Source organism: Lepeophtheirus salmonis, chromosome 10, assembly GCF_016086655.4.
Source record: "Lepeophtheirus salmonis chromosome 10, UVic_Lsal_1.4, whole genome shotgun sequence".
NCBI lineage: Eukaryota > Metazoa > Arthropoda > Copepoda > Siphonostomatoida > Caligidae > Lepeophtheirus > Lepeophtheirus salmonis.
Genome location: NC_052140.2, coordinates 13,406,073 through 13,427,413, shown reverse-complemented (window position 1 = coordinate 13,427,413; position 21,341 = coordinate 13,406,073). Strand labels below are relative to the sequence as shown.

Sequence of the window (21,341 nt, the reverse complement as noted above, 5' to 3'; positions counted from 1 at the left end):
TAAATAATTTATTTCGGCATTTAAACACTAATTTTGTTTTAAATATGAGTATGTTGATTGTTTTGAATGTTTGATTGGTTGTTTTTTTAGAAGGTAATTAGGTTACTGTTACTTTTATGTGTTTTTTCTGAAAATGATAAGCCGCCCAAACAAAAAAAAGGAATGGAAAACAAATTGAAGCCAGAGTAATACACAGAGAACTTACACTTAGATTAATGAATGCATTTAGTATGAGCAAAGCTTGTTTCCCTGATCTTTAGATTAAGCAAAAAGTCCAAAATAAGATTTATTCATTATCAAAACTTGCAAAGTGTGTCTTTCATAAAAACTATATATTATTTTTTAAACTGTCATCTTGCTATCATTACTAAACCAGGATTGAATTGATTAATATATACCTTATAACTTAAATCCTTTTTATTCACATAATTTTGTCTCTCTCAAGTAAGCCTTTTCAATCAAGTAAAACAAAAGCCAACAAGTTTTCAAACAAGATGAATTGGCAACATGTTCATAAATTATTATAGATCTAAATTATTGACCAGTGTAGAGCCTAATAAATGACTTTTCATTCATAAGCTAGTGAAATAAATAAGTTTAGATTTTTTCCCAAATATTGTATCCCAAGAATATGAATACGTTGGCAAACGAAACAAACTAAAAGTGACAAAACTGTTTTTAGGGATAGGTCTCAAAGTTAATAGAAATAAAGGATTAGACCATCGTATAATCGGGCTTGCCATAATTTTCAATTTAATATTTCGTACCCACCACTACTTGGCAAGACAGTTTCAACAAATATCAAAAAGTGTCTCCCCTTTCACAATCTTAGACGCACTCAGCAATTGAGGCTAGATGGGACATCTCTTTGGTGATTGCTTTTTCAATTCAAATTTATTCACTAGTTCATACCTAAAGACCTGAAAGAAGCTTTTTTTATGTGCTTACATCGAAACATTTAGTCTTTTGTCTGTTAAGTAGCTTGGTAGAGACCAATTTTTCTGTAATAACCTTATTTTATACATATGGGGAATTGTGTGTTTGCCTATTACGGCATGTCATTGGTAATAGCTTGCTTTTTGCAAGTTAAATTTTATCTCGCTTTCATAAGGTTTCCAAATCCTTAATTCGTAGGAGTCGCGTCAAGAACTGGTACAACTTTTAACTTTGAAATAGATTTGTGAAACTTTGCAAAGAAGAAGTTGTAGCCTATATGAAGCCAAAGAACACTTGTTGCCTACAAGATATGTACTCTCTCAGTCGTTTTATAAATCAAATAGTACAGATTATTTACTACTATATAATTAGTTGCTAAATAAAAAAATTACACCAATTTAATGACATTTATACTGGTTTTTGATGGTCCATATTACAATAAGTATGGGAGTAATATGAACCAATTGCAGGTTGTCAAAAGAGGCCTTTAACTTCAAATTGATTAAGATAGATCAAGTTCCATAAAAGTGTTTTTTTAATCAGAAATTTGTTATTTTAATGAAGTGATGACTTTTGTATAGAAAAAACCTATTTTTTTTGCTACCTTTTCTCTCGAAAGACACTGCCTTAACTCAGTTGTTTATTATTAACAAATTATATTTCACAAATAAAGAATTAAGGAAAAGAAGTGAAAAATTAAAATAAGTATATTTTTTTGGTTAGTGGTACAAAAATTGTATTCTGCAACCCTCTCACCTCCTAAAAGAAATAGGCTAAAATGTCTGAAACCAGTTGACATGTATTATCAGTCAATTTTTCCAACTATACAATTGGCATTACCGAATAATTGTTCTAGATAGTTCACAAATCCTTCACAAGAAATAATTCAAATTCAACCAACCAACATTGACAGCTTTGTATTGAATTTTTGTGACATTTAATGGAATCAATTATTTTTTGATTTATGGGATTTTTGAATAGATATATTTTTCCTTATAAAAATTAAGTAAAAAATAATTTTATAATTTATAATCATCTCTCAAAGGTGATTTGATAAATCCAACATAACAAAGCGAAATTACAATTCATTTTAAGACACGCATACAAAAAATATGTCAAACACTAATAAAAAACTGTAATAGGGCCCAAAACAACATCCATTGGCTCCTTGTAAGAATTATATAATTATTATAGATAAGAATGTTTAATATATATTATGTAGAAATGATTTGTATATAATTTAAGTTGTAATCTATAAAAAGTAAATTTTTCTATATGATTTGATATGTAAAAAAAAGCATGGCACAGAACATTTAATGGCAAATAGGAGGGCGAAGTAAGGGATTTCAAGGCCTGACTGAGTCTTATGTTTATGCAAGTATATAATAATATTTTTTGAAAAGTATTGAACAAGAGAATAATAGTATATATTTAACAATATTTTTTTTCGTCAAAAAGTGTGTTTTGAGGCAGTCTTGATTAAAAAAATATAAGTCTTTTGTGTTTAAACTTATATGTTCATAACTCTCTCACTCATCCTTTGTCCATCTCTTCTCAACGATAGAGACTAGGTTCATCCATGACTGTGGAGAGTGAAAAGTCTTCCTCTGTTAGGAGCAGCTCAAAAGAGTCTGGAAGGGAAGGGAGATCATCCAATGAGAAGGAGTCCTCTAGATAGTCTGAAGTTTTGCCCGAAAAGAGTACGTCTCTTAAGGGTGAGGAAGATAAGGATGAAACACTGTTCGAGGGCGAGCTGGGCTCTTCACTACTCCGTGATGAGTCAGAGGACGGCGAGGGGGAGTTAGAGGATGAGGATGTTGGGGTTGTACAAACCAAGAGGTCGCTGAGAGCCTGCAAAGGATCAAATCATTGCCAATGACGCCAAACAGCAAACAAACAAAATCCCTTTTACAAAAAAAAATCATTTTAAACCCAAAAAAACTAAACTTGAGATTAATAATTTAGAAGAAGGAAGACCATTAAACGAACAAACTTCCTTTTTCAATAAAAAATCCTCAAAATTTCCAAAAACAATAGCAACAATTGAAAATTTTGAAGACGGAAGACAATTATACAAACAAACATCGTTTTACAACAAACCCTCAAAAACCCTCCAAAGACCCCAAAAACTTAAACTTGTGTTTGAAAATATAAAAAAGAGAATACAATTAAACAAACAAACTTCCTTTTGTAGTTTTAAAAAAAAAACCTTCAAAACCCCGAAAAACTAAACTCGTGATGGAGTTAAAGAACTTGCTAAAATACATTATTATTGTCGTTGTTTGAAGTCATTTTTTTGCATTTTTTACCTTGATGTAGTTCATGGCTAATTTAAGAGTGTTTAGCTTGGTGCACTTCTCCTCCTTTTTGACCTCCATTCCGGGTATGGCCTTTTGAAGAGCCTCAAATGCATCATTGATCTCTCGCATCCGATCCCTTTCACGTGCATTGGCTGTTTTTCTCCGATATTTAGAGAGGGGAGGGGGTCGTGAACGAGGTTTTGGAGTCCTTTTTTCAGGTTTTGGTGCACGAACTTTTGACTCTACTTCAATACGACGTTGAATTGACTTTGCACGGAGACCATATTTGATTTGAATCTCTAAATCCGACGAATTTCTGTGATCAACACTACTCATTTTCACATACACTTTTTTTTTAGGGAGGGTGAATTGATCCGTGCCTACTTTCAAAAATCCTATCCTATGCTTCCCTTCTTCTTACACTTTTGCACATCGACTTAGAACTGATTCATAGGAGAAGGAAAGAAAAAAAATATATTTTTGATTTAAATTTTTTTTTTTCTTCTTGAAACGCGAAAATCCTTTTTTTTCTTTTTTTGCGGCGCTCCGTTCGTCAGCGCAAGCAGCGTCTTGAAAAACAAGAAAGAATAAGACAATTTATTATTATGTTCTAGGACGTAAAGTTGTGTATTAATTCCAGGTCTTATATGTATATATATATTCATAATAATATATTGTTACATCTCCCACTTAGGGGGAAGAGAGTGGTTGATGTTTCAACAATATAAATGACGGTCATCAAAGGTACATCACGGATCAACAAATATCCAACAAAGAAGTTCATTTTTATCAAAAATTTTTACAAAACTAAGCAGTATTTCTTAACCCTCTGTTTCTCCTTGGAGCCGGTATCCACCCCAGATACTGAAATTTCATTGTAATATCTTATATGTATTTTGAATAAGGATAAAACTATTGAATTAAAAAGCAAATTTCTTGACCTAAGAATACTGTGTTCGCTAAGGTCAGAATGTACTATTATTATGGCTATTAATACTATGATTCATTTCATTTGAACAATCATAAAATTCTTTTTTTTTTCTTCATATTGTTCAGCATATATTAAATTCACCTCATGTCTCAAATTTAAGTTTACAAGTATAGAAATGACCAATGCTAAAGTTTTGATAGGATTTTTTTACAAAAGTGTAGTAGTGTTTGATAGTAGTTTATCAAATTAGAGGTCATCAACTGTCAACATAATGTAATAATATTTTTTTCAGTGAATATTTAAGATTTACATGTATAAAATATCTCTTCTGAAATCACGTTTTCCCCGGATTTCTCGACTATGAGAAATCCTGCATATAATTATGTATTATTAAAACCTTCATTACATTATTTATATTTCATTAAATTAATCATTACATGCATATTAAATGACGAATCACATGCTTACAAGTTGGTACGATATATGATATGTAAATAATGGTATATATTCAGCAATAATAGATCGTTTATCACTAATTATTATTATTATTATTTTATTGTTACAGGTGGAGTTTGGTTGCAAAATCCGCACCCATAGGGCCTCTAAAAAACTTACCTCCGTACAATTTTGAACAAAATCTAAATGGAGAAAATATATGTAAGACTAAAACTTAAAAAACAAAGTAACAAAACGCGACAATTAACTTGAGAAAATAAATGGGAGTTGATATATCCTTTTTCCACGTAAGATGTTATTTTTATGATACCTTTGTACGGATGACATAACTTAATTATTTGTGCAAGTTTTTCTTCACTTTGCCGAATTTACCTTGTTAATTCAATTAAATGTTTGAATTCATGGAATTAGTAATGTAGTAATATTCAACGATCCTAATGGACAAAAAAGGGTTTATAACTTTTGGAAAAAATCACTTTAAACTTTTTGTTTTTTATTACACAATCAAAAAATATATTAATTTCATATTTACTAATACGATTCAATAATTTAAAATCTATATCCCGGGAAATTAGAACCTTTAAAAAGGGGGACCCAAAACGTGATTTTTAGGGAATCAAGAAAATACTTTTATTTTCATAACTTTATTTTGAATAGGTCTTCCTTCACAAACAATAACAGCATGTACATGACGGATTGACAGCTCTTGACGATAAAGGCCGTGGTCATGGCGTACACTGCTGTCATGATAGCTGCTCGGAGAGAATCCAAATACGGATGGGAGGTGCATTCATCTCCAAGACACCTCAAACTACAAAGTCTAGGTGGTTGATGTCAGGGGGGGAATGTAGGCCAGAAGTTAGTCATATTATCATGAGTGTCAGCAGGAGGGTGTGCTGGAGGCGTTATACCCCCTAAATGAAGGAATTTTTGAAGGAATCTCCGGATGTAGATGCCAAAGGTTTCTGCCTTTTTGGATGGTGGTTTTACACTTTTTCATTTTTGTATTTAGCTTTCGTCTGGTTGTGTAATGAGACCTTGAGGTTCAAAATAATGGGGATATAATTTTAATTAAAAGATACTGCAAGTTTTGTGTCTCCACTCTGTTCTACCGAGTGGCTCATTAAAATCTGAACACTTTGAATTTTAAACTTCAACATGATATATTAATTAAAATTTCAACACAAGCAATATTATGAATGGAAGTGTGTCGGAGATATCTTAATCATTGATGCAGCCAACATTAGCAACAATGATGGCTTCCAGATGGTGGCGGAAAGCCTGGCACCCGCTACAGGTGTAGTCTTCTGTCATTGCGTATCAGGGCTGGCAGACAGTGGCTTTGAGAGCCTCCGTGTTTGGATGACGGACACTGCAGGACCTTACCTCAACATGCAACTAAAAGGTGTAGTCGAACGGATTAGAATCAGGAAAGTATCGAGAGTTGTTCAAGGATTGTCCTAGGCTGCTTTCTTTTACTCTTCCAGGTCCAGTTTGGCCTTTTTGGACAGAAACCTTCTTCCTCTACAAAGTTTTGGACTTGCTGATGCGCAGACGGTCGTCTATATACAACCAACTGCTTGTAGTGGTGCTCCAATGGAAATTTATCGATCACGTTCACGTGTCATTTTCTGGAAGTGTACGTAAGCTAAATAGCTCAATTATTTATACTTTAATATATTGAAATATGAATAAATTTCAATCGCTCAACCTTCGTTAAATATTAAATTAGTAATTCTACAGATTTCAATGCACCACACGGTACATTTGATTTTTTGAAAAATTGATCTATACTTACCCAATCTATTGCATCAAATCCCTATTAAGTTATGATGGAGTAGTGTTAGCTAGAGCTAACTTCAAGGAATAATTTGTGCCGGGCCATCACAACTTACTACTTATTTATTGACTAGCAATCAAAATGTATACTAATAACTTGTTTCCATTTCACATCTCACATATACTATAAAATAATAATAATTTTGTTATTATTATATCCATCATCAAAATGCAACGCTAAGTCTTTACTAATACTTACTTCTAATAAAATCTATAGCTACATCAGACTCCCCAAATAATAATGTACAGTTATGAAACAAGAAGATTCACCACAAAAAGTCTTTCATTTATGTTTTATTATTTGTGTGCAAAACTCAAACATCTATCATGATGTATGGGATTCATTTGAACAATTAAATATACTTTTTTTCCAAGTACGTCAACGATTACATCACAAATGACGCATAATTGAAACATAGTTGTTGAATTAGAGGTATGAAATGCTAAATCTGGAACAAGTTTAGAGCTCAATATCTTGGCAGCCCATTGATTTATGTTTAAGATTAGGGATGTAAAACATGTATATTTTTAGTTGGACTGTTTTTTTGGGGTTTTTTGAATTTGTAATCTGTAAAGGGAATTTTCTATTCCTCAGCTGTTGACATTATTATTTAAATCCTGAGTAGTAGTGACTTCCCTTTTCAATTATATTCAAAACCTGAAAACAATCGTTTGTCTTGATAAAAGACGAAGGGTCACCATGAGGATATGTTGCAGAGTTATAATTGTAAGCCCTTGTTGGACATAGAGTAAAATTGACGATTGACATCCGAGTAATTCTTGCCAAGCTCATTGTTTCTGTCCTTCTCCCTTTCCTCCCTTGCCACTGTTGATTGTAACTGATCTAATGAAAAGTCATGAAAACAGCTGCTCTCCTCCAAAACATGTTTTTTAATATCCCTAAACTACACACAATTTTCTTTACTATTAAAGAAAGTGAGCTGAAGTTAGTTATTTGCCAGCTGTCGAAAAAATTATTTGAAAAAAAATCAAAAATCAGCCATATTGTTGACGCAGAACATCTGGCATTCGGCCGATGTGTGTGAGGGTGCACAATCTTGGGTCAGCACATACTGTCCTCTGGGTAGGTGTCCTTAAGCTATGGGAGTATGGTGAAACTCAGCACATTGTTAAAGGCCTTCTGGCCGATTTTCTCGCCGACCTTGAAAAAGCAGGACACATCTTCTTGCCAGATGTTTTGTACGGAACACCCCCTTGACCTCCTCTAGTGATCCCCCAAGCCAACGGTCGTTCCTACGGTTGTAGACTTGGTCCACTGTGAAAATCTTCTCGTCAGAGATTTTTTTTACTGTGGATACATTTACTTTGATCCACGCACGAACTTTCTTGCACATCTGCAGTCTCCTTTCCTTCAGAGTGTCCGTCAACAGGTGGCGTGTAATCATTGTGTATGAGGATAACCCCAAGTCCTCCTTTACAGCCTCCTGATTGTCCTCTCGTCTACGATAAAATCGTTAGAGAGTAGATTCATGGATTTTTTGGGGTCCTCCTTGATCTTCTTTTCAGGTCCCCCAGAAACTCAGAATCCCATTTCAAGTTGTGTCCCCCACTTTCTTCTTTCCTTGAGAGTTCTTTTCCATCCTTTTTCATCTTGGCCACCTTGCAAATGAGGCTCTTCGAGCACAATACCCATAATCTCTGCAACCTCAATTTTTGCATTCAGAAAGTCTGAGATCCTCTACCTTTTTGCTTCTTGCTCACTCATGATGAAAGATTTGAAAAATGTTTATCATTGTTTACGTATGCAGAAAGGAGAGGAGATTGGGAATATGTAGGACAAAATTACAAAACCTCTCTACTTTAATTACATAATTAGCATTTATTAACAGTCCACGTTTTGCTTCCGACCTCTGTATTATTTCTCAATTTATTTCACATTGCCTTTCAATCATTATGGATACATATCATGAATTTACTTAAAGTCCAATTATAATCCAACCTTGGCACATTCGTGTATTGATTAGTTAATTACCTAATATGACATCATATTATCACGAGACTGCCTTTTTCAAATATAATCGATCAATTTCTTAATCTGTTATTGTAAAAATCAATTTTGACTACTTTAACTATCATTTGTGGCACATCCAATGGGGTCATAAGAATAAAAGACAAAAATTATCCCAAGAATAAAAATGGGATCCACATTAAATAATAAGAAAAATCATTCTAGCCTACTTTTGTGTAGACAAGTCAGAGTTAGTGAGTAAAGAGGAGAAAACACAATGTTTTAAAATATGGAAAATTTACAATAATTATTTTTTTTCTTCTTTTTTGCTTTAAACCACAACGGTACTTAAAGTAGTCAAAATTTAAGTACAATCAGGATGGTTCACCAAAATTTAGTCCCTGACGTCCAAATTGTATAACCTTCACATCCTTAGAGCACTAAATTCTAAGCCATGAGAGTTTTTAAATAAAAAGAGACCGAAAATCCAAATGACAAATTGTATGAATGTTATGGTGGTGAGCAGCATAGCGTCTACGACGCTTTACTTGTTTAGGTGCAAAAGCTATGAAGAGGAAGAAGGAAATAGACAAAGACATCAAGAGAAATTTCTCGGATGTGAACCCATAATTATACTCTGAGTTCTACAAGGAGTTACTCTTATGAGCTCCTTGGTGTCACTCTTCGTCTTCCATAAACATACTTAGATGTTCTATTTTCAAAGCTGATAACATAAATGATAATAAATACTCAGAGAAATATAAAAAACTGTTCAGATTGCCAAATACAAAAAACATCGTGCACTTTCTAAAATGCGTATGACTTACAAATATATATATACATCCCTCAAAATTAAATATATACCTAAATGTTATTTTTTTATACCCTTTTCAAGCTTTTTTTGTTTTTGCAAAGGAGTTATTACTAATGAATTTCCAAAAATATTGAATAAAAAAGACCAATAAGGAATTGTCACCATGTATATATAGCGACATCTTGTAGCTATGATATACCTCCCATGTTTAAGTGACCATATCAAAACTCAAAAGCAGTGCACACACGTATGCAACTAACTACTTAGCGAATAAAATAATGTCTTATAAATGACATTTATAATAGTTGTTTCAATAATATTCAAATTTTGGGAGTATGAAAAATAAAAAAAGCTTGCAAATAAATTTGCTTATCAGATTCCATAACGTAAAGGCGTTTCTTCTAACTATGGGTCTTTGTTGAAATACTAAAGCAGTACAATTTAAAATCAATCAATAACCAGGGTGGAACAGGGTGTGAAGTGATAAATATTCATGTTAAGGGGTCTGGAAAATGTTTTTTTAAACTTCTTCCAGTAATTAAGTTGGAACAAAATTTAATACATAATTTATCCTACATAGGAAATAGTAAAACCTAGCTCTCAAATAAATTGGCATTTGAATTTAATTCGTAACCTGGATCAAAGTCGTTGGTCTAAAACTCGTAATTTACGGATTGCATATTGGAGCGGTTTATGGCTTCCCCTTACCAACCCCTACCAGCTCACATCTCAATAAAAACTTTTAAGACAATGTTCACCTTTGCACAGAATACTAAAACTAAAAAAAAATTGCATGTTGGGGGACTCATGTCTCAAATTTTGTTATGAGGAATATTGGAAGACCTGGTTAAAATCCAATTTTATGAATATAGACAAAATATACAATAAGGAAGTACTTGAGCTCAATTATGTTGCTTTGAGAACGGTAAAGAGGTTGATAGAGGTCTTTGAGGTCACAGATCCTAAAATAGCTTAAAGAGAATTGTAGTGACATGGCTGAAAGGGAGATATGACCACTAAGATATAAAAATCTTAGTCCTATGCACTATTTTGTGTGGAACTATCTTGTACCGCATACCAAAATGTAGAAATCCTAATACAACCTGGAATTCTCTGGTAAATTTGATCAAGAAGGAGTTAGCCGTAGTGAGCAGGAGCATAGTGATAAAGCCTTGCACTTCCTTTAGAAACAGAATTGGAAAGGGTATTGCGGCTGAAGGAAAGGATTTTCATTTAGTGATAGATGCAAAACATTGGTAGCTGTCTATTGCTTTTTTAAACAAAGATTGTTTTCGTGCCAAAATCGTCGGCCCCTGTAAACGATGAGTTTCCAATAACTTTTTCGAATATAATGAATAATATCCTCATTACAGCAATGATAAAAACAGCAATTTATCTATAGTTATAATAATTGATTTGAACTATGAACAAGGTCCAATTATCAACTCATTAATCTGCTTGATTAGACACATAATTATCATTTAAATACTGTTTAAACATAGTATAAAAACAAAATTACACAAAAAACTAATTGAAAATACATATGTATTGTGTCTAAGAATTTTTTTTAACGATTGAAATTGCACCTTTGGAAAGAATCCACGTTTAAGATAGGTATGGATGGGTATATTTGTGCTAATTGATCAAACCTAGTATAGGCATAAGTATATTTACAGGGCGGGGATGAAAAGTTATCTTTACAAAAAAAAAAAAAAAACATTTTTTCTTGAATTATTTTTTTTTAAATTCAACCCATTAGTTGACTACATAATATTATTTTTCTTGTTTTCATTACATTTATAAATTCACTAAGCTCTCTGTGGAGAGACGTAGCTTGCAGTTTGGAAACTGCTCCTATAGATTTTTATAGAATCAATCACTAGTATTTGTTAAGAATTAATCTTTATAAATAAAGATATAGATTGTTTAGATAATTAAATAATCTCCACCCGGTATACTTTCGTATGTTTTTATTTTGTACCATTTTTATGGCAAAAAATTGAAGCAAAAGTTGGTAAATAAACAATTTTTTACTCTGTTTATTCAATATGCCCCCCTCCATTTTGAAATTTGGCTTCAATACGGGATGAACAGAAGCAAAGATGGCATTGAGAAAGTCCAGGGAAAAGTTGTTCCTTACTCCATGATCACAGCCTTCAGGACAACTACATTCAGGTGAGATATCTTGGTTTTCTTGCCCTTCAAGACATACCAAACATCGAAGTCCAAGAGGGTTCACATCAAGCGAGGAGGAGGTCCAGAAGTCTGCTGGGCATAAAGCAGCCATGTTCTCCCTACAGAAATGCTGCACCTTCTTGTAGGTGTGTACCTGGGCGCTATCTTGGGTAAACATATAGTTGTTGCAGTCGGGTGCCACGACACCGAGGACCATGACCAGAGCTGGATGTTTGTTGTATCTCCCCAAATAATGGCTTGAGAAAAAAAAATACAACGGGATGATCCAGGAAGTACTTAAGTCTCTAGATCACTGCCTGGTTGAACTTTAACAGCACATGCTTGTTGTTAAAAATGAGTTTTTAACTCATATACATTAAAAAATACTATACTACATAATCTATATTTACAGACAAACTTTGTTCTATTTATATACATCAGTAAACGTTATTATATTACAATTACTTCATCTGACCTATGAACATTTGTTGAAGTCCAAATTCATAATGAATATTTCTTCTGTAGGAACGAGCTAGTGTCGAATCTAAGCACATTGAGTTTAAAACAATAATTGCTTTTCACCCACGTTAACCCTTGATTTATTTCGCTCCGTCCTGTTTTCAGTGATTTCTTAAGAGAAAAACTGATTTGGAACTCCACTCCTACATTGCTTTTCGATGCATCCTCTAGGTACAAATTAATGACGAGCTAAGTTTCTCTACTGGAATGTGGTTTGACTCCAACAAAGAATTGCTCTGAAATCTAACATTTAACTATTTCGAATCTTTCACGATAGTTCCCAATATCTCGCTGAACAATTATTTCCTTTGTGAAAGATATGAGTATTGCAGCCTTGCAAAAGTGGGTTCCTACTTTCGTGCTCCATCAACATCAATGCAATCAAGTATGCTTTTTTTCAAAAATGTTCTATAGGTATTTTTCCAGAAAATTTTTTGTCAATATATATCTACAAAATAATATGATTTATCCTTTAAAGGCTCTGCAAATTGCACTTAGAGTAGCCGATACCTACTGTGTAGAAACATTCATAATTCAATTTGCGAAATGTTACATAAATATATATTTATTGTAAGGATTTATTCATAATTATTTTTTTCTCTCTCTTCCTAATATTGTTTTGTTTATTACCTTTCCGTCTTAAATTTTCTTGGATCAGTTCCAAGAAAATTAAGCATTCACAACATACATTCAACACTAGTTGGGTAGCTAAGATATTGTATGTGCATTAGGGTGAGGATGATACGCCAGCTTTGTCCAAATATGCTTTAACGTACTAAGTGTATTAATTAACAGATTGGTTCAATTTCATTTATGTGTGGGTATTCAATGAAATTTTTTGAGAGTGATTTGACTAAAATATACTGATTTCCATTTTTGACAGTGTACCATCTTAGAAATGAATTTAAGGTTTGTAAGAGGCAGCTGGTACTAACAAGTGTCTTAATTCAGTAATAAAATATAGCTCACGCCAGCCTTCACCTCGCCCTCTTACAAAAATCCCACTTTTAACCATAAAACATCAATAAAAATTTTTATCAGTTAGCTCCTCAAAACACATATGGAACAACGTAGCCTAATAGACAACGCGCTCGGTATAAGTTATACTCATGAACTTTGTTGATTCTAGAGAAGGAAATATATTTGAATGACCATTTCTAGGTCAGATTGAGTTAAGTAATTTTATTATTTTTTTAAAATTATACTAGTGGTTTTTTTTTGTAATAAAATTTTTATAAAGTTTTTTACGTAAAATTTTTAACGGTATATGGTCTTTGATTTTTTTTTATATCTTAATCATTTTTCTTTAACGGTAGAGTAAAAAAATCATGGAATTAGAAATAACGGTCTTAATTACCAAAAACAAAACTTTAGTTAATTTTTATAAAAATGAACTTTTGTTTATTAATATTTATCAAGAGCAAAGAACGGATTTAGTTTTTTTGAAAAAGTAACAAAAAACTATAAATACAAATTATGTTATTTGGTTTTTGAATGTGTCTAATATAATTTTTCATTGATTAGATTTCTATTAAAAAGATCGTAATTTAAAATCTGTACCTTGAAATTATGCATCGATTAAGTAAAAAAAAAATATTATTATGTTTCGATTAGTGTCGTCAGAATACCAACATTTTTTTATCAGCTTCGATGCTAAAATTGGTATTGGCATTTGGATACTTTAGTATACTTATTATATTAGAGTTCTAAAACAAAAATATCCTTAATGACAATTACCATACCCTCCGTTAGTGAACATCCTTTTCACAACATGGAAAATGAACTGGATAAAAAAGAAACCCCAAAATAAAACATATTTTATTACATGATGAACAGTTTAACGATTTTAATAATAATATCATTTAAATGCGTTATTCTTATTAATCAGCATCTATTTTTTTTACAAATTTATATGAAATATACGAACATTAATGTGGGCATCAAACTAATACACTTAAGTTTTGATGAGGTTCCGTATATATTTCTATAATAATAGCTACAAATTTATAATTTTAGAAAAAGAAAATAATCTTAGAAATTTAAAGGAAAAACAATACAACATCTTTTAATTAAACAGTTAATTAAAATCACTGAAACTAAATTAAAACTAGCTAAATATTCAAATATATGCAATAACCAAAACATTATTCAGATAAATAAAACATTATATACATGTAAATTTTTAATATTTATTATACCAAAAATAATTGGCCATAAAATGTAGATTCCTTGCCATAAGCAGGACTTTTATAAATCTCGAGCCGCATAATTCCTTGTTCATTAATGGGGGAATTAAGGAATATTGACATTCTGATAATATTTTAAACGGGGTTATCTTAGAAATGAAGAAGAATTTCATGGAATAGAAATTTGTGGAATTCTGTATTCGACAGAACCATTTTTTATGACGTAAAGGTGCTCCAAGTGTAGGTTCCCATATCAATTTAGTATAGAGACATTTGAAAATCAATATAACATAATATCATTTCAAATAATTTAAGGGGAAAATGCGAAATTGAAACTTTTTAGAGTCTGGAATATATTTGCCATAAAATATTACAGCATCGAACTTTTACAAAAATTTAATTGGAGTAGTATATACATGGTTTATTTATTTTATATCACAGATATTGGTTTCAAGATCGGCCTCGATACGAGATCAGAAACTTTGGTATCCCCGAAGAATTTATGTTATAGAAAAGCTGGACTAAGCATCACAAATGAACGAATTGAGGTTCTCCAAGGCAGGGTTTCTGGTAAATAAATTTTGTAATAAAAATAAATACTTTTTTTCATGCTGATTTTCAGCAATTGTCCATCCACAGTACTAGAGATGGAGACAAGTTCATTAAATTAAAATACAAGCAAAAGGTGTATTTATGATATATTTAAGTAATTTACAAAGAACTAATTTTAATTTGGATCCATTCCATTTTGATGAGTTAGTGGACTTTTATAGGAAGTACATTTTTGATAATTAATTAGCTTAGGATTTTTTTTTCCAAAGAAGACAATTTATCGTTCGAAATCAATATTTTCTTATATTGTCAGATTGAAGCTGTTTTTCATCTTTCATCAAAACAACAGCAATCGTAGATTACCTGACCGACACAACTAGGTAGTACCTTCAGAATCAAGGAACCTATTGATATCAACATTTATTACTCACAATATTTATTGTTTCATAAGCATTTTTAAACAAAATATGAAAGATAATTTTTTGTAGTTTTCTATCAAACTTACTTAAAAGTATCTTTGTACTAACGGTAGTTCTCGTCGGCTTAAAGAACAATTTTGCTCTAATAATATAAAGGTTAGCTCCCCAATAAATCATTTGTATTACTATCCGTTTTTATGATAAAACTCACTCGTAACTATTCCATATTTATATCGTTATATGATGACTGATTATTATTTTAGTTTATAGAGCGCTTATTAACAAAAAAAAAAAAAAAAAAGTATATACTTACTCGATGCTAAAAAATGCACTCGCCTGAAAACTTTTCATTAATATAACTACATCCGTATTTATTGATCATAGTTTATTTATTATGGAAATCAGGGAACATTGTGTACAGTGCATCCTCAATACACGCTCCATACTACATACACAGACAATTGATATTTATTAATACGACTACATTGTTATTTCTTAGATCAAATATATTTATTACATACACCAGGGAGCACTATGTACAGTGCACCTTGTATACACTCTCAATCCTACATGGTCAATGACTGCAAGATCTACATCAACTACATTGTTCTGTCTTGCAACAAAAATGCTTCTATTTGTTTCTAAGATTCATACATGCATACGGATAAACATTGTTTTATTATTATAAATTAATAATTACTGATTTTATAACAGTTATCAGTACTCGTGTTTCATGAATACTTAAATACAAAGTATACAGTTTCGCTAGAAAAACTTTCCGGTTAACTTTTTACTCCTGAAATATTTTATACTCTTCTAATTCAATGACAACATTGGAATCCTTAGATTTAAAGGTTTCATAAGAGATTTGACACGTGTCTGCTGCAATGAAGATGTTGCAGCATCAACATCAAAGGCAACAAATTGTATATTTACAGTACACTGATACGGGTAATCTTACTCTCTGGCAAAAAACCTTTTACTGCAGATCTGGCATACATGTGGATTGCTGGGACAATTGAGAAAGTGAAAGGAGTCACCTATCTCATTTGGTTTCCAGCATCAGTTATGTTTGGCAACAAGATGGTGCTCCTTGTCACACCTCCGAAAAATCTCATGGGTTATTGTTTGATCAATTTTGAAATTTTTTTCGAAAAGAAGATCTAAATTCTTTGGGTTGTTATTTTTGGAGAATCCTTAAGAGGAAGACTTCCCATATCCATCATTTAAGTGTCAATGTATTGAAGAACTCCATAATCCGGGAATGGGCTGAAATGTATCTGAAGGAAACTGAGGAGCTTATCAGACTTTTTGCCCTCGTCTCAAAAAATGTATGGCAGCTGAGGGCTCAAGTTTTATATTCATTACTTATGTACAAGGGCCGTCTAAAAAGTTTCAGACAAAACAAAGATACAATACACTTATTCTGCTTTTTTTGTTTCATTTTTCAACATTGTCTCTCTTTTACTCTTCTTCCATCTCTGTAACCTTTCCGAATAGCTCTCAGTGTTTTCTCTGTAAAATAATTGTTCATAAGTCATTTTTCTTCTTTTTGGCTCCATTACTCCGAGTTGGATGGAGTCAGAAGAGTCCATTTTGAACACGACAAACCTTTGTATGTCTGCTGTTGTTTGAATTAATTTACAGCGGACACTTTGTATGAAAAAAAATATTTAATGACAGCTCTATACTCGATTTTGTCCATTTTTACAAAAACACTCACATTAACCTACTCCAAAGATGTTAAATAACTATTGGGCGTCCAAAATGGCTGAAACTTTGGTAAATTACTGACAATAGATGTGACTAGCTTTTATTGAGGAGTTCTACCATCTTCACATAGAGGTCGGAGACTTTTCAGAACACCCTAGTACTCCAAACTGTATTATTAATTTCTATTAATATTTCTATTAATTAGTTACATATATTGAATTATTTTTTTAATTTTGAAAGCAGCAATTATATTCTAGCCACTCTGTAAGTACTAATCTATGCTACTTAAGGATACTAAAGGACAAAAAGTAATTTACTCGATTCCATCCTCGAACAGTATCAAAAATAGAATGAAGCCTTATCTTTGGAAATTTATGATTTTGTTTGAGCACTTGCATCACCCTAATTTTCATTGTACAATAAAGATGTAATTGAAATGTAAAGTCGCCATAATTGCTGTAGTCTTATTTAATGTATGTAAACGAATCACTTACGATGTTTCTTAAGCACATAATGACAGATGTTGTTGCGGGGATAATAAAAGGGAATCATTCGTAATTGTAACATGTCTAATGTAATAGTTCGTGGGCTCCCTTGAAATAACGGACTCATTAGTTGAGGGATAATTATGACTTAATGATAACAATGATGAATGGAGTTCCTTGCCAATTTGATTCTCCAACAGTTCTTGGTTGGTTTGATATTTCTGGAATATTTAGAGAGGGAGAGAAGGGGAATGTGTGCAGAAAACGATATTTGACTCGTTAGCGAAAAATCAATATATGTTTCGCAAAATTGTGTCTTTGACAAATTAATGTCTCAATTTCTATTAAAAAACTACTTTGAAGGCGCGTCGCAACTTTCACTTGAGTTATTAAAATTTCATTGTCAATGTAAATTAGTTAGGAATGGATAAATTGCATTATTGAAAAGAGGCATATCGGTGCAGAATTGACAGAGCGTATTTGTACCTCCGAAACATTTTACTGTGATCCGTTGTACAACCAATTATCGGTGACTTTTCTTTTGAGTTTCTGAAAAAAAATTAATTGCCTCGATAAAACACCTAACACAACATAAATGTAAATGAATTTAATTCATGTTCTAAAATCCAGACAGCTTAATCATTGATCACATTTAATAATAATTAATTATTTATGTGTGTTATATTATTTTTTTATTCTATAAAATTGTGATCTTAAAGAGTTCACTTAACGTTTAAAGAATTGTGTTACGTTCTTTTTAAACTTTGAATGTATTCTTAAATATTCACAAGCTGGTATTACTATTATTTTATTTTTGAGGAGAGAACGTCCAAGTATTAAGTAACTACGTATGAGTGTGCCCATGGAGAAACGGAGAGTAACACCAAATATTTGTGGGGGAGTTATGCTCTACCGGGTATATCAACAAAGTCCGGCGCTTCTCATCTATCTACTTTAAATTAATAAAAAATTGTGTTTTTTTTTAAAGAATTATTCAAAAGATAAAAATCTAAGAAGCATATACATTCATTGAAAATATATCTAACTCAATGAGGCCTCAGTTGGGCTCCATAAAAGCCTCTATTTGGGTCCTAGAACCTAAAGCTTGATCTGAAATCTTGCATTCCAGGACAACAGAGTCAATCAGGGACTTATTTGTAATATGACGACCTCTGTCGACCTTAACTTAAGGGAACTTCAGACAAAACAATCCATAAAATTCAGCTAGGAGGCAAAATATCCTTGGATACTCAGTCGTAATTGTACTCCTGGACTCCACTCCTGAGTCAAAAATCCTCAGCTATTAACAAGAAACTAATTTTCAAGAATTCACAACAGTTCACAAAAAATTTCAAAAATTCAATTTCAAATAATACATTTTCTCAATTTTTTAAATCCTAAATTTAAGGGGCTACATATCCCCCAGAACACCCCTGCGGACACCTCTGCCTAATAATTCCGGGCAATGCCAGATACTACCGCTAATAATTTAAAAATATATTTTTCACCGGCTCGAAACGAGTGGATTTTAAAGACAATTATTATTGCAGCATTTTGTAGCGAGCTAATTAATGTGCATGTTAAAAAATGTTTCTATTGGTTGAATATTTATGCGTTGTGTCTTTAAATGCAAAACGAAGACAGCGCTAGGTTATAAGGACATCACGCAACCGTAATATGCAACTTTTGATTTACGTAACGATTTGAGAATGAGACAACAACTCAAGACTCATTAATCATTCACCATGTTATAAAACTTAATTCAATGAACAAAGTAAATTGTGTCATGGACAAAAGATCAAAAAACCTTTTATTCTTTTCAATTGATATCACAAAACCTTTTTGTCTTGAGCCTAAATTTGGTTGTAAACAAAAAAAAAAAAAAAAAAAATGATTTCTACAACTCATTATTTTAGTGACCACAATCGGTCATAATCTGCAAGTATTTTTAAATGTTGAATCAAAATCCACTATATAAAAATAAAAAATAAATAAAAGAGACTTAACAACTTTTTTTTTCATTTTTAGATATATTTTTTACGTATGATAAATTAATATCATTTGGATTTCTTAGTCAGTCAGTTTATATATTTATGACACTGATTTATAACCTTGTAAGCGGTATTGCAGAGAAATATACATATATAAATGAAACAAATTAGTCAAGATTTTATTTGTGCTTAGTGTGGCTTTATACTCGTAGTAGGTATATACAGGGTGGGAATTTTAAATCCGGAACAAACTTAGACCCAATATTTTGGGAACCTTGACATCCATGTTTTTAAAAGAGTGTTAATCAGATTAAGCCTATAAAACAACAAAGAAAAAAGAAATAGCCCTACAATTATTTAATTATACGATACAAAAAAATATTTATTATTATTTTTCCGATGTATAGTCAATGTCAAATTGATTTCTTTTATTCGGGTACCATTGGTCTCACGGATGACGACAAGCTTCTTGTGAAAAGAGTTGCAAATATTACGGATGAAATTCGTGTCCATGACAGCCCACTCCTCGTCGACGGAGGCCTTTGCAGCTTCAAAATTTGAGTGGCAGATGCTAAAGTCCCTCTTTTCAATGTGCAGCTAGTAAGAAAAGTCTAGCAGATTGACATCCGGACTGTATGGTGCCCACATTCTCTTCAAAGAAAGCGATGTTATAACCTCAGAATGTCTGAATTTTTGCAATGTGAGAAAGGTGCTCATCTTGCTGAAAGACAAAACTGCCGTTGCAGAAATTTGTCTGGATCCAGAAAAGTAAGTTATCCTTGAAAACCTCGGTACAAATGGCTGCTGTGAGTCTGTAACCCCCAGTAACCAGATTAGGGTAGTCTTTGTGGCCGTACATGTTAATGATGAGTTTTTTTCGGAGTTCTCCTTCCTCCATATGGTCTGGCCTAGATGTTCTTAAGAGCCATTCCCGTCAGCTTGGCCCCTTTGTAGGAGTGTGACCCACACTAAGAAGAGTTAATGCACTAACCTTGAATCTCGCTGCGATGACTTGTTTCGTCCGATTTGAAGATTTCAAAGAGCAGTAGGTGCTTTAGATACATGGCTACTTATACAATAACAGTTCTAATTTTCTCACACTTAATATCTCAAATTAATATAGTAAAAGTGTGTAAGTTTCAAGTTTTTAGCCGGTATCAGAAAAAATACAAAATCCTTGTAATGAATAAGAACGTTTCGTCGCCACTCTGTATGCCTCCGTGCCGGGCACCTGCACAAGGAAACAAATAACTCCACAGATAATGAAACTAGGAACTAAAATATGTTAACACATTTGGTGTCCGGATATAATTTTAAATTGGTGCTGTTTGTACAAAATGAGTAATTGGAGCCGGATTTATTCAGAAAAAAATAAAAATTTAACACCTTCATGTTTCAGGCAAAGTAAATGTGGCCTTCTAGCTCTTTGTATCTGAATGCCTTGGACACATTGTGCCTTCAAGGCAGAGTCGAATAAACATACAAATAACCCAGTTGACTCCGTATAGGATTCTATTCTCCAGGAATTGGCCAACATGGGTAAGAAATTCTTCATGGAGGTCTGTTCCAGGATCAAGGTCAAGTTTGAAAGTTGTCGTTGAAGCTAGAGGTGGTTGGTTTGTGTGATTGACTTCACTTTGGACACCGTCATGTAAGAGCAAAAGATTGGAGAAATAGTTTTGGGAAATAAATTGTAATATACATCATCCTTAAAATTTCTGGATTTAAAATCCCAACCCTGTATATAATTTGAAAATCAAACGACGTCCCTCATTGTCTATGCATTAAATAAACTGAATTTTTCTACTTAAAATAACTTTTCATTTAGATATTTTAAGGAAATAGTTATTCAAAACAAAAAGATCCAAAATTGAATTTCTAACATTTCTAATCATTGTGGATGATTAGTTGATAAAGTAATTTTTCTTATTGCCAATTATGCACAGGTCTTAAAAATGTTGGTTTTTTCGAAATAAATTCGATTTCAATAACTTAATTTACACAATCCTCATCAATATAAAATTACTGCAGGACACAAAATTTAATGACACTCAAT

At 32.2% G+C, this 21,341-nt stretch overlaps 1 protein-coding gene and 1 long non-coding RNA gene across 4 annotated transcripts; one reads left to right on the top strand and one right to left on the bottom strand.

Annotated features, from left to right (window-relative positions):
- Positions 1 to 2,202: 2,202 nt before the first annotated feature.
- LOC121125497 (uncharacterized) lies at positions 2,203 to 3,718 on the bottom strand. Its single transcript, XM_040720684.2, has 2 exons — positions 3,246 to 3,718; positions 2,203 to 2,787 (listed from the first exon to the last, which is right to left on the bottom strand). The coding sequence occupies exons 1-2, from the start codon at positions 3,570 to 3,572 to the stop codon at positions 2,491 to 2,493; spliced, it is 624 nt and encodes a 207-aa protein (XP_040576618.1). The 5' UTR covers positions 3,573 to 3,718; the 3' UTR covers positions 2,203 to 2,490.
- Positions 3,719 to 3,811: 93 nt separating this feature from the next.
- LOC121125740 (uncharacterized) lies at positions 3,812 to 6,680 on the top strand. 3 transcript variants are annotated; one of them, XR_005866745.2, is made up of 4 exons: positions 3,812 to 3,980; positions 4,733 to 4,910; positions 5,281 to 5,584; positions 5,636 to 6,679. It is a non-coding gene; the product is annotated as an uncharacterized lncRNA (long non-coding RNA). The 3 variants fall into 3 exon arrangements; XR_011782034.1 differs by having other exon boundaries at positions 3,812 to 4,419; positions 5,281 to 6,680; XR_011782033.1 differs by having other exon boundaries at positions 3,847 to 3,980; positions 5,281 to 6,679.
- The last annotated feature ends 14,661 nt before the right edge of the window (positions 6,681 to 21,341 follow it).